Source organism: Diuraphis noxia, unplaced genomic scaffold (genome assembly GCF_037042655.1).
Source record: "Diuraphis noxia isolate RWA-SAM2 unplaced genomic scaffold, SU_Dnox_SAM2 contig0004, whole genome shotgun sequence".
Lineage (NCBI taxonomy): Eukaryota > Metazoa > Arthropoda > Insecta > Hemiptera > Aphididae > Diuraphis > Diuraphis noxia.
In genome coordinates, this window is record NW_028301714.1 from 17,074,977 (window position 1) to 17,102,064 (window position 27,088).

The window sequence follows — 27,088 nt, forward strand, 5'->3', positions numbered from 1 at the left end:
TTAAAATTAATATAAAAATACATAGTATTGTTTTTGTTTTGAATATATACCATTTTTTACCACTGATCAAAAAATTTAATTTTGAATGCATTCATTTTTTAAATGTTCCAATCTCTGGTTAATAATTAATAGTACAACAATCTTACTATTTGATATAAGAATTGAGAATTTAGATTATATTTAAGGTTTGATTACAAAAACTGCCCTTTAAATAATTTATATTTTTCACATTGCCCATTTGCATACAAGTATTGTTAAGTCATTATTCTTTAATTGTTCATGATTTGTTGTATAGTTTATTTTTCTGATTTAATTGTCTTCACATTTATGAAATATTATCATCATTTAATGATGATGTATATTTGTTATAAACTCAAAAAATGTTATAATTCATTAAGTATGCATCCTCTACCAATGCCATGAAGAACTATTATTTTATAGTTTCTTTAATGAAGTTAACCAACTACCAAGCCTTCACATTCTTATATATCTCTCCATCTATTGTGCTTATTGTAAAAATATATTATACAGATTGTACAAATTAAAATAAATTTGACAAAAAATTTTATACATTTTTATTAGTTCACAATTGACTTATCTGTCAATTAGTTTTTATTCATAATATATCACTTAAGAGCTTACGTTTAATTTTTTCAAATTGGTTTGAGTTAAATTCATAAAATGTTACATTTTGTAACATAATAAACAAACGTATGATGTTTCTTGATAAATATTGTTTTGTTTACGGCATTCGATAACTTTTGTATTGCACTATCATATTTTCTTAAATATATGGTTCCCCAATAGAAATAAATAAAATTAATAAAAGCAATATCCTGAGTACTTATATAACTATATAAGTACCATTTAAAACGTCTAAACAAAACTACATATTAATGTTTTGCGAATAAAAAATACTAGTTATTAGTTACAAAAAAATTCCATCTCATGTATTTGCTTTAATTTATAAAAAAAAATACATGTAATACTAAAATCTACATAAATTTATTATTAAATAATTATTTAGGAAAAATTAATTATACAGTTGAAAAATATGATAAGATATTTTAGCAGTATTGTTATTAGATATTAACCAATTATTATTAATAAAAAAATGTAAAATAATAAATTATTCACAGTGTTTCAAATTTTAATATGCATAAAGGTAATGTAATATGTGGACACAAATGATTCAATTGCAAAAGAATGAAAAATATATTGTTAGTTGAAAATATTTTAAGTATAAATATATAAAACAATAACAGAAGATAAATAAAATGTCTAATTTTTAATTGGTATTCATTGTATCAATAAGATGACACATAAGTTTATCTTTAGGTACACATTTGTCAGCTCTTGGTTCATCAGCATTTTTCTGTTCCAAACGATCAATTTTGGATGTGTCCACCATGAGCTTAGAATCAAGCTCTGTGTCGGGCAAGTTTTCTAATGTTTGTTGTAGAATATCACTTACCTAAGAAATATCAAATCTACAGTTATTATCAATATTTAAAACATCAGGAATGTAAAATTGTACTTTATCTATGTGTTTTTGCAATCGTATAGTGGTTTCATTTCTTTGCCTCCTCTGCAAGTCTAACATGACACGAACAGTTTCTCGTGCTTGGTGTGGACGGAACTCATTTAATAAATGGTGTATGTGAATAAACAGTAGACTTATGTCATCAACTTTTTCAGCTCGTCTAGGAGAGTCAGGGCATTGAATTAGCAGATCCAGTAAGTCGAGAAAGTTAACCAATAATGAATGGTTAAGTTTACGTAATTCACGTCGTCTATCAAAATGTTGAGGATAAAGACGTTTAAAGCCCTAAAATCACGTGTTTTAGATTAGGCTCAAATGTATAAAATTTGTAAATTTATTATACATCTAGGTATATAGTTTCTATTGAAATAATCAGTCAAAACATAATAATGCAACAGAACATTACTTATAGAAGATTATAAATTATAATAACAAAGAATGATTATAAATTATGATTTTATTAGCACAACACACCTGACTTTCTAAAGGTCTAATTATACTATCTTCAGCATTATATGGGTTTCCAAACATTGTGTAAGTTTCTTGAATTATTGGTGGCGGCTTAGAAGCACGACCTCGCCTAATGTTTTCATCTGAATAATTTTGGAAGTATTGCACAGGTGGTAAAGGCAAAGAACATACTTGCATTGCTTCTTGGTTATTTGCCATTACTAAATATTATGCATAAAATAAAAATTCTCAAGTTAATTTTTTAACATATTTATAATATAAAAGTAATTAAAATGAGTTGTAAAAACAGTTTTTTCAAAATGTTATACTTTAGAAATTTAAACTGGTATATTATTTGTTTTAGATGTACAGTAAACTCTAGATCAGTGTTTCCCAACCTTTTTAGCACACTAGTCCTAACCCATATTTAGTCATAGCGGGCTTGGCACTGACTTATATATGTTTAATAAATATATATATATATTTTTTAATATTAGTGCATTACGAGGCTTTTTATAATATCAATACAAAAAGTTACATGATAAATTACTAACAAAAGTTTTTAAATAGTATGTTTATTTAAGATATAAAAACTCATGTATAATCAAATTTTAATTTATTGAAACTTATGAAATAGTTTGATATGGAAAAACAGAGACGTTACATTACGATTATTTCATGTTTATGTTAAATAAACAAATTTAGTCTTAGTGAGGAATTTGGGACTGCAGGTTTCCCGACACTATAAATTTTCAACGTAGTCGAATAGTTGACAAGCACACCCTCATATCAGAATAAGAGTATCGATAACAATAATTTAACTTATTAACGAATTTAAAAGTAAGTGTATTAATAATAGGGATATTTCGCGGTAAATCTATTAAGGCTTCACGGTACAAAGGTAGGGAAACACTGCTCTAGATTATCTGTGGTCTTCTGCAGAAATAAGTACAGTACTAAAAATAATGTAGCATAACCAGAGTATAAACGGGATTCTCAGGTTGGGAGGGTGTGTGGATACTGAATAGAAAAGAAACATGGATTCCAATTACACTTACTTGAAAATTGTTGTTTATTGTAACTTGAAGTTGCAGTAGGACGTGGTGATACGATCTGAACGCTACGTACCTGAACGACACGCGGATAATACTGCTACAAAAGGTCGCAAAGGCCGTAAACGAAAGACCGCATACAATTATACAGTTTGCTGTCTAGTATAATTCGGCAATAAAATATTATTGCAATTAATTTACCAGAGCCACTTTTTTCACTTGTCACTTTGTCAGTCACTATAGTCACTCACTTGAGTAGTTGAGTCGACGGTCGACACTCACACTCGGTCTAGACGGTCAGTCGGTCTGCTTGAAGTGCTTGACGCTTGTTGTCATTTTGTAATTTGTTATTATTGTTAACGGGTAATCACGATTCACGAAATCCATTGGCGATATCAGCGATTGATTTTATATCAGCGTCCCAAATCATCCACTCGGATATCCGGTATTCCGGTTACAACTGTCCGATTGCCGGTGGCAACCAAGTAACCAGTAATTTAGTCGCGGTCACCTGTTAGCTGTAGTGATAGCAGCACTACCGAACAAACGCACGACGTCCTCACCCCCGCTCGACCTATTCATAACTAAGGAACTAACAGATATTATTATTATTATATATACAAGATATATACGAAAACTGGTTTTCGGTTTTTTTTTTTTTTTTAGTTTTTATTTCCATTATTTATTTATATTATTATTATTTTTTTTTAAAATTTGGTCTTGTCGTCACCAACTACAACGTTCTGTAGTTCTGTACGCTTACGTGTGCCGCAGACTCTTCAGTCATTTCTTCCATCGTAGTCTGTTCATTTAATTTCATTATTTTTCCTTCACAATTGTTATATTATTTTCTTCCAAAATCCAAACACAGTGCGCCGCATCTAAACGTGACAATCCGTCCGCAAACGACACAATACGATGATATACCACCTGCGACCAACTACCCGCATTCGACGAAGGTTGAAATAATAACGGAAATTGGTAAGTATCAACTGGGTTTTGTATGGAATATACGTTTTTGATGTCATTCGTCTAACTTTCGATGTACATATAAAACATCATCTGAACTCTTATATATTTTCATTTTTAAATTTTTTTCATTCATTATTTGTGATCATCATTCATAGTAATAGTATTATGAATATAATCTTTGAGTGTCTAAACAGGTTCTTGAGTTTTTTTGATTTTTATAACTTTAATTAGGATTTTTATATGGTTTTGGTATGTTGTTAGATACAGAATGATGGCTGGCAAAGATGAATTAGACGACTGTGACATCATCAAACAAGGTCTGATGGTGAAGCGGTCGCAAAACAAAAAACGATTCATGCCTATTAACTACAAACAGAGATGGTTTGTATTGACGACCAAGCACTTCATTTACTATGAGTCTGAATCGGAAGTAAGTCCGTATTAATTGATCTAGATTTATCGGTTTTGGATATGTTTGTTGTTGAACGTTTGCATTTATTTAATATACATTTATTTATTTCACATACATATTTAATTTATATCATATTATGTATTATTGCATGAACACCGATATTTCATTAATTGGATTACTAAACCCTACTTATATTTCGCGAGAATTACCTATGTATATTTTTCATTAAAAAATACAAATTATATAAAATTACACATTATTTAAATGATTATATTAGTCCAAAAATAATTGTTTTTTTTTTTTTTTTTTTTTACCTACTTATTAATCATCAGAGAAGCGTTTCAAATTTATATTACCTTGGTTTTACTACATAGGTTTGATTTTTGTGCTCGGTGTTCCGGAACTATGTTTATAATTTGTCAATCTAACAAACAATCAATAATATTAATTGTGTGGCTTGGAAATATAATAGGCTAAAAGACAAATATTTCATAGATCTGCTCAATTCATTTTACTGGTACCTGTAAACTTTGTAAACTAAATTATTATTAGTTGAATTTATTATAGTTTAATGTTAATTGATTTTTAATATTTCTTAACTAGGTAATTATTTTCTTGTTAATAATGCTATGTTGTTTTACTAATTATTTTTGATTGCCATTAATGAAATGTAAAAATATAAGTACCGAAATATAATTTATATAAAAATGAATTCAATAAATATCTACTTAACTTATAGTCAAATTTATAATTTTTTTTTTATATACCTATTAAAAATTAAAATAGATTTTTTTCCTTTTATTTTACCTGATGAAAATTTATGAAAACATTAGGTAAGCTATATCTAACTAGGTGTATTGTAAAATTTATTATTTTAGCCTATTTTATTTTTAAGTCAATTTTTATTATAAATTACATAAATTCACAATTAAAAATATTAAAATAACTTATATTATTTGTTCTCCATTCCATAGGAAATTATTGAAAGAAGCTCACTGCCGTGTCTCCATAACATACATCAACTGCTTAACAGGGTACATATTATGCTTTTATTTGTTACTAACATTAGGACCATATCATTAACCAAAAAACAATGAACCACCTAAGTAGGTAATATAAATAAAGTTATTTTTAAATTTAACATAATATAAAGTAATACAAAATTGAGGAGCAGTACATTAAAAAAAAATTATATTTATTGGTAGTTGGAGTTTATAAAATTACCAACAATAGTTTTTATAACCATAGACTTATTTTTACAATATGTATTATTACTTAGGATGTTTGGTACTTTTGCAAACTTTAAGTAAAGGTCATTAAGTACAATTCATAGATGAAGAATAATATACATACACATATTGTATGTACCATTAAAGCACTTTTAAATCATTGCTATTTAGTATGTACTATGTTCATAATAATGAATTGTACAGTTTAAGAAATGTTATACATAATAATATATTCAATAGAAAATATGCATGTTGTTTGTAAATGTTGTCACAATAATATATAATTTTTGAAAATGTATGCACTTATTTGCATGTTTATTTACTAAATAATTTAATATATTTAAACCAGTTTTAAAATAGTGACAAAACAGGTAATACTAATGCAATTGTTAATATTCTATATTACAAATAGACAATAGTTATTTTCTATGACATATATGAATGTTACAACTAACAAAAAGGTCATTAATTTATTATTGATAACCATTAGATTCAAAAATTACTGTCATGCATTATGCATATACGCAATGGGCAAATTGTGGGTTTGTGATTCAAATAATTTAATGATTTGTGATATTGTAAGGTACATTCATTATGTATAATTTTCCGATTAACATTGAGTCTTAATCCTTATGGTGGTTTATTGTTGTAGAGAGGGAATTACATAAACTCTGCTCAGCAAGGAAATGTGTTGTTTTATGCACCCCCTCTTCTCATAACATCTTAACATAGTGGATCCGTTCTCGATGGTCGGGTGTCACTCAGGGATGTAGTGAAATTGGCTATTGTTGGACTGCTATACGTTCTCTTGCTAGACAGAGTATCAGACTATTTATACTTTTTATCCTGAGAAATATTAATAATCAGATTAAGAATGGAGTTCAAAACAAGGGTTTAGATGTTCACCAAGTCATAGATTACTTTCTACTATAGACATTTAGTGTTTATTAAAGATTCTAAATGAAATAATTCATAATATATCAGTTTTAATTTTTTCTTTATTTGCATTAATTTTATGAAAAATTAGTTTTTTTAATTTTCTCTATATTTCTCTTATTTCTTTCCTTATTATTTACAATAAACAATTCCTGATAACTGATAAATTACTCCTATATTCAAATAATGTCAAGCATCTTTAAAAAAAAATGACTCCAAATTATTTTTTTTATGTGATAATTGATGACTTATGTTCGCTAAAAAATTTTAATTAACAATGCACTACTATCTTGCATTAAGTAGAGTGAAACAAAGCGATTGCTCAACACCCCGTCATTGTATCCTGTTTGGCTTTTTATTGTTATGTTTTCAATGGATGGTTAATAAATTTATATAGGTAGGTTTTATTTATTTTTCGTTGTTTATTCATATTCTATTGTAAGAGCATAGTTTCCGAGAACAAGCAGTTCATAATTTATAATTATCTATCTATACTTCTTAAACATCTTAAACATCATTGATCTTGTTGGTTTTATGGTTTATGAGATCAATTTTCATGAAGTCTTGTATTATATATAATCATTTACTACATTTATATGATGGTGTTAAAACGGTTTTAAATTCTTAAGCTACATAGTGCGAGGGTTTTAATTTTTAAAATGGCTTACATTTTTAAAATTGTTTTAACACCATTATATAAATGTTGTAATTAACAATTTTCTGGATGAATAAATTTAATTGGTTGAGGTGTATGGTAATTAAATTTATTCCTTATATATAACAATATGTTGATTATCTAAACCTTATAAGCAAGCTTTAAACTGGAATTAAAAATATTAATAAACCATAAATAAATAAAAGTTTAAAACCAATTTAAATATTTGTATAATGTAAGCCATAAGTATAATGAATATTATTTCTGCCTATCCTATTGATAAAAGCATTTACTATTTACTGTTATTTTAATTTCAGAAATTCTACTATAAAATTATGGTTCGTATTTAATAAAATAAATCATACAATTTGTTGAACACATAATGTATTATACAAAGTCAATAAGTACAGTAATTTTATTTCATATTAGTTTTTAAAAAGTTGCTATTATTTAATTTTTAAATTTAGACTTACTAAATTGTGATATTCTCCATAAACTATATTATTCAACTTTAAAAGCATCATAAGTTCGAAATGTAACTTATATTATGGATATTGAAGATTTATAAATAAATAAATAACTTGTGTGTTTAAAATTGACATATTATTAATTTCTAGTTTTTTAGTTAAAGTAAATCCTATCAAAATATTAGGTTTTTTTTATATTTATATAATGTTTAAATTAATCAAATTCATATTGCAAATATCCATTCTGTTAAAATTATTAAATTAATTTTTCTTTATATCATATTAAGAAATATTAAATGATTTTGTGTTTTATATATTTTTATAATTTGGTTATAGCGTAAAAAAGAACGAGGTCGTATAAAACTGTCTACGGTAACTGTGATTGAAACAGCTACAATTAATTCTTCACCAAATATTTTATCTCAAGATACTACTAACAATGACGGTGAAAATGGGTATGCATTTCAAATATCATATAGTGATGGAAATGATCAACCATATACATTATATTTAATTACACAAAAACTTCAAGAAAGATCTGATTGGATAAGATCTTTAAGAGCTGGTATAAATTAATAAACAATTCGGTTTATGTTTATAATTCATCTCAGTTGTTAATTAACATGATATAATTTTTAAAGTATGTGCTGACTCCTTGGGAAGAAGTGAAAAATATCATCCATCAATTTGGGGTGGTAAAAAATGGCAATGTTGTCGAGCTCCAACACGTATTGCTGAAGGCTGTGAACCATGTTCTGAATGGAATAAAACACCACCTAATTCACCTGTTATAAAAAATGGTGAAAATAATAGTCCAATATTAGGTAAGTGTTTTTACGATTTAGGGTGATTGTTTTTAAAAACAAATACCATTGTATGTATGCAATTGTTAATACCCATAATGTTAATTTGGTTTAATTAATAATTGTATTAAATATTAAATATAAATTAGTCCAATTTGAATTGAAAAATCATTTACATGCACCCAATCTTAAATTAATTAAATATCACGTGTATTAACAATTGTATTTAAATTTTGTAAAATACCCATTATTTATAAGTTTTTTTTTTCTCTCAATATTTTAACAATTTTTTAACTAAAAGCTTAGAAATAGTTCGTAAAATATTAGTTATTTGCATATATTTTTAATAATGTAGGAACATAGTTTATATGTGTAATATATTATTTGTATTCTTAGTTCTGATATTTTCAAGAGTTTAAGGTGTTGAACAAGTCTAGTTAATTTGTTTATGGTGAGAAGCTAACCTAATCTAACCCTTAAGGAGTTCGTAGATAATGATTTTGGGTCTGTAGAGTGGCTGAGAGTTTTGGAGACAAAGATGTAACCGTAAAACTCACATTAAAACTTGTTTTTATTCTAAATTTGATTATTCATACAAATGTATTAAATAAATCTTAAAAATTAGTATTAAAATAATAAAAATAAAAATTGTACTGGGTTTTTTTTTGTGGGGGGAGGGTAGTTAGGGGGTGTCCGTTTTCCGTGATTACACCATATACTTGAAAGGAGTTCATGATCCAGAAAAAGATTAACTTAACATATTGTTACAATAGCAGTTGAAAAATAAAAGAAATACATAGTCACAATTTTTTTTTTTAAGCATTCAAAGTTTGAGTTTTGACAACATATTATGTAAAAATCGCTAAAATTCACAAATTATTTTAAGCTAGTAAAAACTAAAAAGTCCACCGGAAATTCAAATTAAATTTTTATGAGCATTTGAAATTTAAATTTTTACAACATTGGATTTTCACTTTTAGCGATTTCCTTATTTTGGTGTAACTCTAAAACAAATGACCGCAGATACTTGAAATTTTCACTGAATGTTTATATAGGCATTTTATATATTTGATAAAATTTTCAAAATATTTAGATTTGTTTTGAGATGTTTACTGACATTTTAATTTTTAAACTTTTTTAGTTTTTTTTTCTATAAATATCGATAAAAATTTATTTGTTGGGTAGAAAAGCTTGAAAATTTAATACAAGGCTTCTAACACATTGTAACAATAGCAATTGAAATTGAAAAAAAAAAGAACTATATAGTCACAATTTTTATTTATAAGCATTTAAAGTTCAAATATTGACTAAACACGTAAAAATTATGGCAATGTTCAAATTATCTTAGATAGAAATTCATAAAAGTTTTTCTTTTTAATTCTAAGATTTGAAAATTTAATACAAGGCTCCTAACATATTTTTACAATAGCAGTTGCAAAATAAAAGGAATACATAGTCATAATTTTTATTTATAAGCATTTAAATTCAAATTTTGACAACATATTATGTAAAAATCACGAAAATTCGTAAATTATTTTATGTTAGAAATTCATAAAAAATTTTCCTTTTATATCTAAGATTTCAAAATTTAATACAAGGCTCATAAGTCATAATATATTTTTACAATAGCAATTGAAAAATAAAATAAATATATATTCACAATTTTTATTTATAAGCATTTAAAGTTCAAATTTTGACTAAATACGTAAAAATTACGGCAATGTTCAAATTATCTTAGATAGAAATTCATAAAAGTTTTTCTTTTTAATTCTAACATTTGAAAATTTAATAGAAGGCTCCTAAAATATTTTTACAATAGCAGTTGCAAAATAAAAATAAATACATAGTCATAATTTTTTTTTAAGCATTCAAAGTTTGAGTTTTTACAACATATTATGTAAATATCACGAAAATTCACAAATTATTTAAAGTTAGAAATTCATCAAAAATCGTCATAACAATATATTAGGAGCCCTGTATTAAATTTTGAAGCTTTTTTAACAAAAAAAAAAATAATTACTGTTATTAAAAATAAACCAAAAATGTCTATAAATCTCCATAAATAACTTAAAAAGATTTGAAATATTTTAAAAATTTTATCAAGTATAGAAAATGCCAGTATAAACATTTTGTGAAAATGTTATGTGTCTACAGTAGGTAATTTTTTCAGAGTTACACCAATATCTAAAATCGATTTTCTTAAAAATTTATTTCGTGTATAAATACCCGTTTTTCATTTATTTTTTATTTTTTCCGGTGCTTTTGAAAATTCTAAAAATTTCAAACCATATTGACTTCCCCAAAATGCACCAACTATAGATTCACTTTCCAATCGGAAAAGCTACTGAAGTTGAAAATCGAAGCATTTTTTCGACAACTTATCGTGTACACAGACACAACAAAAACATCATTTTAAAATCAATATATTCATCGCTCTGCTCAGAATCTAAAATATTAAAATTTAATGACAGAAAATTAGTTCTTCTAAATGTTAGTTTGCTAATATGTTTTACGTTTTTCTGGTGAGAGTTTCTCGGGGATTCAAAACCAGTTAAGTGTTCAGGGGGGTAGTTATAGCGGTTGTATCCCTCCCCACACTGTCCTTTTTTTAGCCGACCTACTGAAAACAACTTATTAGTTATAAGAGCAGTTTTAGAGTCATTAATTAATAATTTTTATTAGTTATTAGCAAAAAATTATTGTAAAATGTATTATTATTTATAATATCCCCCCATTGAAAATTTCTGGACATGCCGCACTATTTTAAGTACTTACTATTTTTAAATAGTTCAAATACAATATATAGGCAATTTTCTGAGTGCGCGAATGTGTGATTTTTGAATAATATATACAATTTATACATACTACATAAAAATAATATAGTAAGTGATTATCATTCAATTGCGTGTGTGATTGTAGGGTAAGGTGTCTATTTTTATAAAAAAAATAAACGGGACAAACAGTTTTATGTAGATACTCTTTAAAAAAAACCCAACAATTTGTATTTTACAATTTAAACAATGTTGACTAAGCTTAATATATTTTATTTCACATATAATAATATGGAGAAAACGGGACAAAAAGCGTCTCGTTTGATGTCTGTCGGGAAAAATGATGATCAAAAAAGGGAAATTCCCGTTTTAAACGGAACATATGGTTACCCTACTGTAGAGTAGAGTAAAAGAAATAGTGGATCACTCCCTCGCATGCACCACGAACATGTCAACAATATGTGCCTAACGCTAACTGCGCAAGATAAATATTATTTAATTTGTGTTTTATTAATGTTAATATTTTAATAATTATATTGAATATAACCTAGTTAGGTAGGTACCTAATATAATTTCTAAATCGAATTATTATATTAGTCATGAAGTTTACTCGAACTCGAGTTTCTTAAAATTTTTGATTAATTTGTATTAATATTATAAACATTTTAAAATCCTTAACATTTAAAATTGTAAAAAATATGGTTTGAAGAGTTAAAAATTTAAAAAATGGGAAAATCGTTTTCAAGTATTTAAACTTCGAGGCAATTTAAATAATTTTTCTAGAGTTTTATCTGATTATTAATCTCGACAGTTGGTACTATAATCGACTTACGATTCATATGTATTCAAAAAAAAATTGGGTTTGAAAGTTTAAAACACCTTAATATTAAACCGTGTTGAAACTTAAAAAGAAAATTTAGAATAAAAACATAGATTTTGATAATCATTGTATTCGATTAAATCGCTAGAATAAGAGCTTATTTACTGAAATTAATTAGATAATTTTTTCTGACTGAAAAAGTTTTGATTGCTTAATCAGAAGATTTTGTTTATAAACGCATGAGTTCTTATTACATGCTCACGACCATATCCGCTACTAGTATGTATAAATTATGCAATTTGTCTGTGTATACATGTTGTTTCTCACGACTAAATAACTGTTAATAATAAATATATTTATATTTTGTTGAAATTACCGTTAATAACTACCTATATATATTTTTTAAATAAGGGAAAGGATTTTTGTGTAAATCTTAATATCAAATTACATTATATTAAATCAATTATATAGACAATTTTAATAGCTATGTGTGCCATGAAAGAACCTTAAAACAATTTCCATTTTTGTATTCATGTGATTGTTTAAATAAGCACATGCTAAGTATTAGTTAGATTTTATAAATTGATATTCTTTGGCTTGATAATAATGTATGCATAATGTGCTAAAAATTCAACATATTTTTTTTATGTTGAAAAACACCAAATTCTAATGGTTTTTTCTTCAAAAATTAGTTTAATACTTCAATTTACCATGCAGTTATACTTAATAAATTATAAAATATAAAATATCCTTAAAAAACAGAGGTTGACTGGCTTGACTGCTCAGAGTCGTTTTTCGTGTACACATTTAACACATTCGTCACATTATTACAAATTACAATGACCGAATCAATGACGAGGTTTACTCGAAACCTAATATAAAGCAGTGCGTCTTCCGCTTTTTTTTTAGATTTAAAGACGTTAAAATAACAGTTTTATTTTCCATATGTATGGACGATATTTCGCAGAAAGTTAATTTTTAATTTCTCAATAGTTTTCAACATTAGATGCTTTACCGCCTATAATACCTATAATATGAGTAACACGTTATGAAAGAATATTAGTGAATATGGTTTTATGTAAATTAAATAAATTTTTGTATGAACTATCTATAAACTTTGCTTTGCATCGATTTTTGAAACTAATCGTGAATTTGGTGCTTCCAAATTCTAAACATCGTTCTCACGTAAACGTTCTAACGTATTACCACATTTTTATTTTAATAGTGTTTAAATATGATGGTCGTTGAAACAATAATTAATTTAGTGATTATATAAGGTATAATATAGGTACCTACATGTACCACAGATAGTGTAATTACTAATTAATATTGACCCTTCAAAGATGTCTATTTAGTAATTTTATCTTTAAAACATTAAAAGAAAAACCTGTTGTTTCAAGCATAATTGAAATTTTACGCACATATGTGTATGTCACCGTCCATTGTAGAGTAAGGTCATTTTATTAGACAACTATTACCTCTTAGGTATTTGATTCAAGCTTTCAAATTTAATGGAAAAAAAAATAAAACCCAAGGTTTATAAACTTTATATTTGTTTATAGTAAATAAAAGTGAAATTGAAATCTACGGAAAAATAATATCTCGTCAATGTTTACTCTACAACTGACGAGTATATATATTTTATAACCTTATTTGTTACTGTTACATTATAATATATATATGCATGTATATTAATGTTAAATCGACATGTAATAGTTAAGTACGCATCGTGTCAAACACTTACGATCTCAGTGAATAAAATAATGACTGATAATTTAACGTTTTCATATTTCTCAATGAAGATAGTATGGATTAATATTAATAATGCGAATCGAGAACACATCAATCAATATATTTTCTAATCTGCAGAATCCGTAGTTTTTATATTATATCTAATTATTTTATTAGTACCCATACAGATTGAATATTTTAATACGTTGGTCCATTAGAGTAAGGTTCTCGAAATTCCACCTGCAATACTATATATATACCAAATAAATATAGCCGTTCAGGCTATACTGATATTTTTATTTTTATCTAAAAAATGGTCGCGTGCATAAAACGAAAACAAATATAACCGGTTCATAATTCATATTATGTAATATATTATATTTAATAATAATAATAATAATAATAGTAATATATGTGTACTTTTTATACGTATATAATATAATATTATAATATGCTCATAACAATTCTATTGAAATTAACTCTGTTAAAATATTTCGGTCGTGTTTCAAGCCCTTGGAGCTGGCCACACTGCAGTGGTGTTATAACCCGGTCAATAACAATGTATGCGTTTAGTGCGCTTGCCTTGATGCGTTCTCCCCTTCTCACGGACAGTACTTAAATGCTGTAGTGGAGGTGCAGCGCCTTCAACCATTCACTCTTTTTATCATTACGCTTACGTTTGTCCCCCACGAAGAACCGTCGTACCGTCGTCCCAACTAGTTTAGACAGGTGTTAGTACACATCTCGGTCGTGCGTATTCCGAACGTCGTTTGCAGTGCTTAGCGTTAGTAACGTTAATTATAAGTTACATGTTCAAAAGTTGTAAGGTTAAATTCAATAGAATTATCTTACCCGATGTACTTACTTATATATATCCAAAAGTGTTGGGTCAACTTAAAATTGCGCATTTAAATACACCATGTAATACATCCGTGACGAATAATCCAGTTGCAGATATTAATATATAATATATATACACTAGTTAAAGGTGCGTACTACTCAGAAACTTAAAGAACTATTCAAAATATATAATATGTATGTGACATTTTTACAAGAATATTATGTTATATTATCAACTACTGGAATATTGTAATGTATTAAATAATATTGCAGTGTAATACAACTTGTGTATTGATGTGTTTTTTGTTTGTAGCTTGCGAGATAAATTCAATATTATTAAGAACTTTTTGAACACTAAAAATTTCGATATGTTAGCGTGCAAAAGGGGGTGCGTTTTTTTACACAACGTATGTTACACTCCCCTTGCATGGGGTGTGTTGAACACGCCGCTAATCGATATATGACTCAGGCTATGCTTTTAGTGTAATACAAAATTTGAAATAGGATACTAAAAGTCGGAACCGATAAGTTTTCATATAAATATTTCGATTTAAATGTATCTATATTTAATGGAAAAAATTGTATTTACAATAAATCTAATTATTTCATTTCTAATTGAATACCTTCTGTGTATTACCTACTGTGTTTTTTTTATTGAAAATGTATTCAATTAATATATCAGACATTTTAATAAATTGATTGAATTCGAAAAGGTTAGTTTACTTTCAATAGTTATTTTGAAAATCTATATATTTTATCTACACATATTATAGTCGCATCGCGTCAAGTAGGTATAGGTACTCACGAATATAATTTTTAATCTAAAATAAATGTAATTGTATGCTTTTAAGTGCATATTATTTTATTGTATTATTAATTCCGTTTATAATTGTATTAATATAATAATACACAGTTGTGCATAATATATACTATATTTTTTAAATATTTTTTAAAAATGATTATGTTAATTTCACAATCTGCATATTAAAATTAAAATTATTTATTTTCATTATTTTGTACTAGAATTTATTGTACTTACTTATTTTAAGTTATTTAAAACGGTTAATTTACTATATATATTGTAATTAATTTACGCTTAACAACTTAATGATGTTAAAAATTCTGTATTATATCAATAAGTTAGATGACCTTGTATGTCAGATATACTTTAATTTAATTTAAAAAAAAAATTTTAAAACGGTTATTACGGTGACAAGTTTTAGTTTTCTATTTTTCGTGTTGTAATGTTATAACATTATACTGTTATAACAGTATACTGTTATAAATAATGATGATGCCTGGTAGTGTTAATTGTGACTATTTGACCGACACATAATTTCTTAGGTACACAATGATTTTTATCTATAATCTTGGGAATAAAAGTCGCTTTGAGGCATTTAAATTTCTGTATCATTGAACTATAGTTAAATATACCAGTGTAATAGATAAGTAAATAATAAATGTCAAAACAATTAGTTAATGCGGTTGGTGGTATTACACCTAATAAAACTTGTTATTATTAATGTCGTCATTAACTATTTTTCTGAACCTTATCAAATTGAGAAATCTAGAAACTTGGTCAACCGTAGCTTTAAAATAACATAAAAAATGAGCATATGCCATGTATTAATTTTAATTATAAATTTTACCTTAGTGATATATTCATTTTTTTCCCTTTGTATTCATTACGATTTTTATCAGGTAGGTACATTATTATAGTTTTGCTTGTTTGATTTACAGCAATAATTTAAGTACAATGTACCTAGCTATTTTGTTCTAATAATTTGTCAACTAAGAGTCTCAGATCCTTATTACATGTTTTTTTTTTCGAAAATGTAAGTTTATTGCAATCATGTTTATTCGTATTAATTTTCCCGTTTTCCTGTGTAAGAAAAGACGGTGGCCAGTCTTTTTAAGTGGAAATCCATTTTTTTTTAGAAGATTTAACTTAATTATATTTAGTGTTTCACTGATAAATTGTTCTATTTATTATTAATAATACTTTTAGAACCTATTATACTAATTTTATATTTCATATTATTTACTACTATATTTCTTTACCAAAAACTTATTTACGTAGCCATATATTATTTAGTTTTTAAATTGGATGTACATGAGAACATCTAGGTATGTTGTGTTTCGATGTTCAGACTTATTACAACTATTTTTTTGTTAAATTGCTACATCGCTGTTAGAAATTAATGATAGGACATTAATGTAATAATGTTTCATCTCAATATCATGAACATTACTAGTCGTTATTATTATAATAATTGAAACTTTATTTTTTCGCAGTACCTACTACCACCTACCTAGGTAGTATAAATTTATTTTTGAAACTGGGTAGCGCACGTTTGTAATATTTATGGTTTGAATTCAGTGAGTCATTGAATAGTGTAATTTTATATCGGGTGTTTATTCCCCTCATATTCATTACATTAATTATATACTCCTCGGTAGTATTTTTATATTAGCAAACACGAACACTTTGTGCATATATTTATTATTTAGCCCCCTACATTTCTTCAATTTCCTGTTCATTACTGGCGGCAAAGACTATATAATATAGTAGTTACTATAGTTAGAAGGTTTAACGTGATCCCGGTTACTTTATTATTATTTGTGAACATTCTTTTCATTATTAAATATAAATTATTGTATTAGATAGGTAACTATTTTAGCTTGAATGTTCAAAACATAGAATTCTGACTTTGACTAAATTTGGTTTATCTATGTTATTGTATATGTATTTAAAACATATATCAAATTGTCATAATATAACAGTATATTACAGATCACATTCATATCAACATTTTCATCCTTACGAAATTTTATAATATGCAGTTTTAGATTAAAAAAAAAAAAAACAATAATATGTCATTGTTTTCTACTTTTGTAAATTAACTTTATATTTTTAAGAAAGTTATTCAATCATAAAGAATTTAAAAAGTGTATCAACTGTTTTCGTTAAATTAATCGTAATGATCAATACACGTGATTTTTAAATCTACAAGTAAGGAATTATTGTGTTTGAGTCTTTGAAGTGAATGTATTAGGTTAATTGATAGATTAACATAAAATATTGATACTCTATTTAATATTATATAATATGGTCTTATGATTAATTCAGTAAAATGTAAGCATAATTAATTTTAATGTTTCTAAATCGTTTATTCTTGTAGTTATTATTTATTTACTACCTATTTAAATCTCCGTAATGTTTATATGAAAAACCTTTTTTACATTACCGATGTACAAAAATATGACGATTGGATGAATTGAGACATTTATACCTATAATCGGCAGGCGAGACTAATCAGAAATATATGTAATGTATTCACATTTGACCAAAGAATTGTTTCGATCTATAGTAGAAAATTATACTATATTCATAAATTAATTATAAAATATATATTAACCCTTTATCTAGCTGGTTTATGATGTAATATAAAAATGGTAGGTGTGGTACCTCTATATTTTATTAAGTATATAATTCGTGTGCTTGTAAATTAATTTATATCTAATTAATGTATTATATTGATATTGAAAATTTGTTATCAAATTAAATAAACCAGTAATTGTTAGATAGATATAAAATTATAAATTTCAAATCAATTTATTGATATTTTTTTTCATAATATAATTTTTTTTACAAGTTAGATACACTATTTCAATATTTATCACTATATCACTAATATTTCAATAATTTAATTTATTTATTTGAATGTGCTTGTTTGTCATGCTTGTATCTATATTATGTGATGAAACCGTGTATTTTGGTTGGATTTAATATTGTTTGTGGTTTGTTTTGTGTTACTCTTTCCACAAGTATCACCGACATTATTTTACGACTACTACGGTTTTTTCTCCTAAATAATTGAGTAATGCTTTTTTACGCTTCGGTGGGGGAAATATTATTCTAAGTGAAAAAAAAAACAGATAAATAAATAAAATATTTGTAGACCACCTTCATTGAAACACACGCAGCTGTATTTTATTTCGATACTCCTTACACTACGCATACAAGAATAGGGCGCATTATATATTTGGAACTCAGAGACAATGCACACATCATACACACACATATACATACATAATATGGTCTTTGAGCTTCGCCTCTGTCTCCTCTTCTATAATCTTTTATGTCGTTCACATAAAGGCGTAATTGTCTTTGCATAATGCGCGAGTGTACAGTGTACATCACTGATATGTTATATTATCTTAGGGTAAGATAGAGAAAGAAGATGGCTCAGATACGAAAAAAAATGGGAAAGGTGTTACATCAGGTGAATGACTTGGTATTCTGTTTATGGTAAAGGTAACAGGCGGAATGGTCCACCGATCCGCGTACAAAAATATAAAAGAAACTAACGATTATACTAGTAAAGAGTGTAGACTATAGACGGAGATCTTATTATTATCATTATCATTATTATATTGGAACAAAACAATAGTTGTTCTCCAACAAATGTATTATTTATTTTTTATAGATACAACTGTAAAAGTTACTATTCTTTTTTGTTTTGAAATATCGATAGTGAAAATTGTATGTCGACTAGTTCGTGACTGTTATTTCCGTGTAAAATTACAACAAAATGACATTATTCGTTTTGCAATGTTCTGATTTTCTCAATATTTTAATGATAATTTGATAATAACTTGAACATCAACAAATTTTATTATACATTAAGATTAACAAAGTACTAATTTTAATGTATACAAAAAATATGTTTAGTTTTAAATTATTTTTTTGAAATAAGCCTTACGAGAAACTGCTCGTTTAGAATATTGAACAATCAATTCGAAATTCTATAAACTTATAAAAAACTGCTTGGACTTAAAATACATTTTTATAATTTAATTTAAGTAAAGAATAATAATATTATGCCATGAATAATCAAAATAAAATGTGCAACGAAGAATATTCTTGTGGTTTTTTTTGAAGTACTAAAAGTACTAGAAATGCTTTAATGCATTTAAATATTTATAATCACTGAAAATATTGCAATTGCGTGTTTATTTTCTGTGACTCGATTTTTTTGATAAATCATCTACCGATTTTTGTCTATAAGAATTTATCAAGGTTTTTTTTTAATAATATTTTGGTGATATACTTGCATATGCTACATGCATTGTATTACTTAAACTGCTAGTTTTACAGTGTTTATTTTTGTTCGGTTTCGGAATTTATTGTTAAAATATCGATAAATAAAACATTGATGTCAGGTGTCAACAGTAAATTAAAATAATTTTAAAGATTATATATTATAATACATTTTTAAATTAAAAAGTTTAAATTGTTCTTTTAACATAAATATGTTTTTGAACTGGTCGTACGATATTATAGTATGTTTATGACTATTTTTTTCGTAAGGTTTTTTTGTAATTTTATTCAATTACGATTTTATTTATTATTATATTACTATAAAAATAATGATTGAAATTTTTTACATTTTTACAGCAATACAGCTACCTACTAATTTTATAAGTTATTTAGTGAAATAATTTCTGAGCCTTAATGTAAAATATAATCCAAGTGAAATCTACATGGTAGTTGCTTTTGCATAGTTGAGGTCAATTCACCATGACTGGTAACATAAATCCAATTCTATCTGACCTCATTGTATTAAGTTAACAGAAATATTCTTATTTTATTTGGATTACCAATGTTATGATTAAAGATTATATGTTAAGTATATTTTATAGAGTACAATATTTAATTACAAATATGTATCTGTTCACAGCATTAACAGCAAGCCCAATAATGCCAGGCGGAACCCCTGCTGCTAAGCTAAAAGTAAACATTTGATAAATTATAATTTATATTTTATAAATGCAAAATACAAGTTGTTATAATTAAATGTATTTATTTTACATTATCATCAGGACCAAGTACCAAGAATTAAGGTAGTGACTGCTTTATATCCCTTTAAAGCAATTGAACCAGGAGATTTGACTTTAGTTAAAGTAAGTCAAAACATGATTCATATTTATATTAATTTTATATTTTGTTGGTATACTATTATTTAATTTATTGTTTTATTTTTATTAATACAATTTCAACGATTTTAGGGATGTGAATATGATGTCATTGATGATTCTCAAGATCATTGGTGGAAAGTAAGAGATGAGCATGGGTAAGCAAATAAATATACTTACAATAGTATCAAACATTGCGGTTCATTATAATTTTAATTAAAATATTATTTAAAAAATGTTACAGTGCTATAGGCTACATTCCTAGTAATTATGTTAAAGAAAAAGAATTTCTCGGGCTTCAAAAATATGAGTGAGTATTATTATAGGTACTTAAATAGTTAAATGTAGTATAAAGTTAAATATTAAAATTTAAATAAACCTATACAAAAATAACTTTATTTTTACTTAAACATATGTTTTATATTTATTATGCTCATGGCTTTCATTTCATGAATACATTATATACATATATATTGGCAGGTACTTATCGGCTTATCGATTATTATTACACTACCTATACAATTTTTATGGTTCTCAGTTCTATTCTATTATTGCAAACAGGTCAACACTGTTTTATATAATTTCTAGGCAATTTTGTCATCATAAAATAATATATAAGTTGGTGTGCTGAATATAACTTAAAGCATACTACACATAAAAGTGATGTACAGCTGCTAAAAACCCAATTCTCATTAACTCTCACTTTTTCACTTAAAAATCTGAGATTTAGCATAGAATGAAAATTTGCTCTGAATTTTCCACAATATCTTATTGAAACGATAGGCCACAAACCCAAATTATACTTAAAACAGATGTTTTAGAATTGTAATGTAGAATTGTATAATAAAAAAAATAATTAAATATCTATGCTGTGTGTTGAAGAGAATTGATTGGTTGGAATATGCTTTACACCAGTTTCTCTCAACCTATGGTAGCTGGTATAAAAATATTGAGAGTCATTGCTTTACGTTTTAAGTTTTTGGTAGACATAATTATACTATTTTGTCTTGTAAATTACTAAATTTCATCAATATAATATAACTCAGTGTTAACTTGTGTTAAACATACCATACATGATACAATTAACCACACGAAAGATTTTACAAAGGTTGTATATTATACTAGTTGTACCTACTTGCACCACCCGGTATCTGACACACATTAATACGACTTATCGTACTACAATTTGTTCAACTTATTGTATGTATTGGTAGGAGCTGCATAATACTGTTAATCAAATCAATCAAACCTATTATACAGAGGTCCACGTATGTTATGATTTGATGTATGGCAGACTTGTCGTACGATAGATTTTATACAAGTTCAAACTTCATCTTGTCGTACTACTCGTTTTACAACAATAACATGCACGTTACAATAATCATTTATGAGGTTGTATCAAACAAAGTTGTACAATATATCTACGATTAATTGTATCATGTATGGGCCGCTCTAGTTGCAATAACTGAATAAAGTTTACAGGAATATTGTTTAGGTATTTGTAATAACTAATAAGTGGTTTATTTATTAATTATTATAAGGATTGAAAACTAATATTAAAATTATTTATACCAACTACTGTGAATCGTTCATAATTGTATTATTAATGTAAAACATATTCAATTTTCATAACATTTATCAAAAACATTTTTATTTTAAGATGGTATGTTGGAGATATGTCAAGACAGAGAGCTGAGTCTCTTCTCAAACAAGAAGATAAAGAAGGATGTTTTGTTGTTAGAAATTCGTCAACCAAAGGTCTTTATACACTATCTCTTTTTACAAAAGTGTAAGTTTTAAAAAAGTTTTATTACTTTTTAATTTTGACAAATTATATTTATCATGCTCATCAATACAAATATGTATGCATATTATAACATGCATGCAATTTAAATTGTATTTTATACTTCTAATTACTTAGTTAGATAGTATTAAAAAACCAAGAAACAAAAAAAATTTTTCTAGCAACATTTTGTAATAGTGGTGATGAAAACTAAGATGTTGTGTTGTTTTACATCAAAGGTACTTACGCTGCCTTTGTAAATTAAATAAATTTAAAACTATGTGTATTAGGTTTTTAGCTAACTTAATCATTTAACACTCTAGAATCAAAATTTTAATATTAAAAAGTTTATAGCAATTAGTATGGTTTGGAAGAAGTATACATAGAAATAAAATAAAATATTTTACTGTTTGGGCCCATCATAAGAAGAGAAAAAAATGTAATATTAAAAAGTTAATTTTTTTAAGTTGATTGTTGGTGATATTTGTTTTTAATTGTGTTGATAAAATATTAATTATGTTTAAACTCATTATTATATTATTATATTTATTGTAGGCCACACTCTCACGTGAAACATTATCATATTAAGCAAAATAGCCGAGGTGATTTTTTTTTAAGCGAAAAACATTGCTGTTCAACTATTCCAGAATTAATTAATTACCATCGTCATAATAGTGGAGGATTAGCATCACGTTTAAAAGCCTCTCCTTGTGATCGACCTGTTCCTGCTACCGCTGGCCTTAGTCATGGTAAAAGCTAAAACTATTTTACTCAACTTTTCAGTTATTTACTTATATTGATTTGTAGACAAATGGGAAATAGATCCTGCAGAACTAATGTTGTTGGAAGAATTAGGTTCAGGTCAGTTTGGTGTAGTACGCCATGGTAAATGGAAAGGGTCTATTGACACTGCAGTCAAAATGATGAAAGAAGGCACAATGTCTGAAGATGATTTTATTGAAGAAGCCAAAGTCATGACGTATGTCTATTAAACAATTTATGCAATTCAAAGCAAAAACACTGGTTTCATTGTTTATTTAATCATATTATATTTTAACTTCTCTTATTTAGGAAACTCCAACACCAGAATCTAGTCCAACTTTATGGAGTTTGTAGTAAACATCGTCCAATTTATATAGTTACCGAGTATATGAGACATGGATCACTACTGAATTATCTCAGGCGACATGAAAATAGTTTAGGAGGAAACAATGGCTTATTACTTGATATGTGTATTCAGGTAAATGTCTTTTTTTGATGCATTCAAAAATAAATTATACTTTTACTAAAATAATTATTTTTACCTTTAGGTTTGCAAAGGGATGGCCTATTTAGAACGTCACAATTACATACATCGTGATCTTGCTGCTAGAAATTGTTTAGTGGGTTCAGAAAATGTTGTAAAAGTTGCAGATTTTGGATTAGCCAGGTATTTTAACAATTAGATTTCACATAATAGAATAAATAGGTTTGTATTCATGTTATACATACAAACCTATATTATCAACTTGTTTATCATAGATAGTATTATTTATTCATTTTTTATGTTTTAAACTTTTATATAGTAATTCTTGTCTAGTGATTAGGTTGTGAATGTTGTACAACCCTGAAACTTAAGATTTCTTATCCTGGTATTTGCCTTTGCATGTAGATCTAAATAAAACCAACTTAATTTAAATAACTACTTATATTCTTATATAAATACATTAATATTACCTTATGTATGATTAAATTAAAATTTTTAAATTATTGTTAGGTATGTACTTGATGATCAATATACAAGTTCTGGCGGTACCAAATTTCCCATTAAATGGGCTCCTCCTGAAGTCTTAAATTATACTAGATTTTCTTCCAAATCTGATGTTTGGGCTTATGGTAAGCATACAAATCACATTTACATTTAAACTTAGTATGTATGGAATATAATAGTTTATTTTATTTTTAGGTGTTTTAATGTGGGAAATATTTACTTGTGGTAAGATGCCATATGGACGTCTTAAAAACACTGAAGTTGTTGATCGTGTACAAAGAGGCATTATTTTAGAAAAACCAAAAATGTGTTTCAAAGAAGTATATGAGGTAAATAAATTTTTGAATAGAAATAAATTAGAAATTAATATTTGTACGCAATTATGATTTTAAATGTCTAATACATTTTCAAAGGTTATGCGTAAGTGTTGGAGTCACTGTCCTGAAGATCGTCCATCTTTTAGATTGTTGAAAGATCAACTAGCTGTCACATCTCAGGTATAAAAAATAACAACTTGTAAAAGTAAATTTAAAATGTAGAATTTATAAATATTATGATTTGTTTTACAGGGTTTAATAGCAGATTGACGTGTCCCAATACAATCTTGTAATTGCGCTATTTGCTTGTTGCTTGACATTGGTTATGAGCCCCTCATAGAATTATGTCGTTTAGTGATAGAAACAAATCGCCGTGGCACTCTTTGAACTTATAAGTTTTATGTTCAGTTGTCAAAATTTTTCAGTGAGTTTATCTACATAAAAATGATCTCGAACTTTGCTATAAGTTTTTAAAAACAATTTCAAATTCTGTTTACTTTTTATACTAATAAGTAATTACTATTTTATTGACATCAATTGAGATATTATACATTCCTTTTATATGCATGTTTTATTGAAAAACTAAACAAATTTATAAAGTTTTTGGTAGGTGCCTATTAGTTTTATACAGGGTTATAAATCCAAAATTAATTTTTAACGGTATTTAAGACGATGAATTTTATTACATGTTTGAACAACAAGTTTATATGTCTAAATAAACAATATTTGCATTATCTACTTTTTAAATCAAAATTTTTCTGAAAAACAATTTTATTTTATGTCTTCCATTTATTGGAAAAAAATATTAACTGTCTAATGTGTTTCATTTAGTGTTTACATTTATTTACCCATGATAATTACTGTGATACCATATTTTTTATCTTTTTATTTTGAATTGAAAACATATTTATAAAAACAATAAAAGTGTTTCATTCATTTTAATCATAATATAATATTGTTAGGCACTGCATAAAGTATGATGATTAATATAAGTATACACGCTGCAACATAATACATTAAGAATAACTTGAAAATAATTTACTTCTTAAAAAAAAAAAAAAAACAGTGGTTTCTATTTAATATAAAAAGTGAAAAGTTGTGTGGATATGTATAGAATACATGAGTTAAAAAAAGTCTTAAGTATTTATGTTCCAATAATCTAGTTTAATATTCCATGAATAAAGTTCATTAATAAAAAAAGAGTACTGAGTTAAAAGGTGTATCCTATTGCTGTGGAAACAGTAAACACTGTGTTTAATATTATACTGTATACATGGCTATGAAGTAAAAAATATAAATATTTATGATACATTTTGCAGTAGGTTTCAACCTTAAAACTATTATTTTGATAATTTTTTTTTAAAGTTATTTTGCATTCTTATGATTTACAATTTATTATTGACAATATTAATATTCCACACAAATTATTAACTATTAGATTGATTTATCAATTTGGTATATTGTTTATTTAAAATATCATATGAAGTTAGTCATACTTATAATGATGGCAAAATATAACCCATACATTTGTTTTTCATACATTTATATTGTATTTATGTTTAATCTCAATTGTGTCAAATTGTGTGTGCTTATTTTATACTGTATAAATTATTACCAAAAAGGTATATTGAGTTTTTAAAGCATAAATTATAATTTAAGGTTTTTAATGTCAAAAATTGGCATATAAATTATAATATAATTTCGCATAATTAGTAATATTGAACATTGTGTTTATATTATTATAAACAAGCAAACTTATAAAGGTTTTGATGAGTTCCAAATTGTTGTATTATTATATTGTTTTGTGTTTCAGTTTGCTTAATTGTGTACAATATATTTATTTATTTTAAATTTAGATATATTATTTTATTGCATCATTGATTATTACATAGACATTAAGTCTATAAGTGTATAAGAATAACAATGCAGTTAGAATAAGTACTCTTATTTTTAAGTTTTATATACTCAGTTCAATAATTTGAATACTTTTATACCTGTTTGTACATTTAATAAATTACATATTTGTATATTTTATTTATAATCCTAGAAAGCTCATTATGGTAATTTTATATTAATAAAGATATTCATATTTATATAAGAAAATAATACTTTAGAAAAACAATTAAACAACATTAATGGTGTAAACTAAGACATTACTTTTATTAGACTGTTTTATTATTATTATTTTGTGCTCTAATTAGTCTGGTTTGACTAAAATGTGTATGTCCATATATATTTTTAATTTGTTAAGTTTAAGACTGATTTTTTTTTTAAGAAAATTTATATTACTTAGGGCCTACCTATTTTATATTATTTTGTACAGCTTGAATTAGTCGTTACTTGATATTCTATAATTATTGGTAAATTTGTCTTTTTTACATTTTTTTTTTTTTATATAGTGTTTTATTGAAATACAATTATTGATACTGATTAAATATATGGTGTTTTTTTATTACGTGTTATATTTTTGATATTAAACAAATTTTAATATTGGTTAATGTTACTTCTTACGTACCTATTATTATATGTGATGTAGGTAGTGTTCATCATGGTATGATATACATAATAGGATTATATT

General features: G+C 25.8%; 2 protein-coding genes across 3 annotated transcripts; one reads left to right on the forward strand and one right to left on the reverse strand.

Annotated features, from left to right (window-relative positions):
- Positions 1-921: 921 nt before the first annotated feature.
- On the reverse strand, positions 922-3,590 carry MED7 (mediator complex subunit 7). Its single transcript, XM_015523261.2, has 4 exons — positions 3,052-3,590; positions 2,018-2,214; positions 1,538-1,828; positions 922-1,474 (listed from the first exon to the last, which is right to left on the reverse strand). Exons 2-4 carry the CDS (start codon positions 2,210-2,212, stop codon positions 1,289-1,291), a joined length of 672 nt encoding a protein of 223 aa, XP_015378747.1. The 5' UTR covers positions 2,213-2,214; positions 3,052-3,590; the 3' UTR covers positions 922-1,288.
- Positions 3,591-3,702: 112 nt separating this feature from the next.
- Positions 3,703-26,962, forward strand: Btk (tyrosine-protein kinase Btk29A). Of its 2 annotated transcripts, XM_015523274.2 has the most exons (18): positions 3,703-4,026; positions 4,279-4,447; positions 5,404-5,463; positions 8,053-8,281; positions 8,358-8,540; positions 20,426-20,478; positions 20,568-20,648; positions 20,754-20,818; positions 20,905-20,970; positions 22,321-22,449; positions 22,999-23,192; positions 23,251-23,422; positions 23,515-23,683; positions 23,754-23,872; positions 24,200-24,318; positions 24,389-24,522; positions 24,607-24,690; positions 24,763-26,962. In XM_015523274.2, the coding sequence occupies exons 2-18, from the start codon at positions 4,286-4,288 to the stop codon at positions 24,778-24,780; spliced, it is 2,037 nt and encodes a 678-aa protein (XP_015378760.1). In that variant the 5' UTR covers positions 3,703-4,026; positions 4,279-4,285; the 3' UTR covers positions 24,781-26,962. The 2 variants fall into 2 exon arrangements, with proteins under 2 accessions (XP_015378760.1, XP_015378761.1); XM_015523275.2 differs by lacking the exon at positions 5,404-5,463 and having other exon boundaries at positions 3,704-4,026.
- The last annotated feature ends 126 nt before the right edge of the window (positions 26,963-27,088 follow it).

Coding starts and splice junctions, on each gene's coding strand:
- MED7 (XM_015523261.2), bottom strand. CDS start 2,212: ATGGCAAATAACCAAGAAGCAATGCAAGTATGTTCTTTGCCTTTACCA. Junction 1,829..2,017: donor TTAGACCTTTAGAAAGTCAG/GTGTGTTGTGCT, acceptor ACGTGATTTTAG/GGCTTTAAACGTCTTTATCC. Junction 1,475..1,537: donor TGCAAAAACACATAGATAAA/GTACAATTTTAC, acceptor GATATTTCTTAG/GTAAGTGATATTCTACAACA.
- Btk (XM_015523274.2), top strand. CDS start 4,286: ATGATGGCTGGCAAAGATGAATTAGACGACTGTGACATCATCAAACAA. Junction 23,423..23,514: donor GAAGAAGCCAAAGTCATGAC/GTATGTCTATTA, acceptor TCTCTTATTTAG/GAAACTCCAACACCAGAATC. Junction 23,684..23,753: donor TACTTGATATGTGTATTCAG/GTAAATGTCTTT, acceptor TTTTACCTTTAG/GTTTGCAAAGGGATGGCCTA.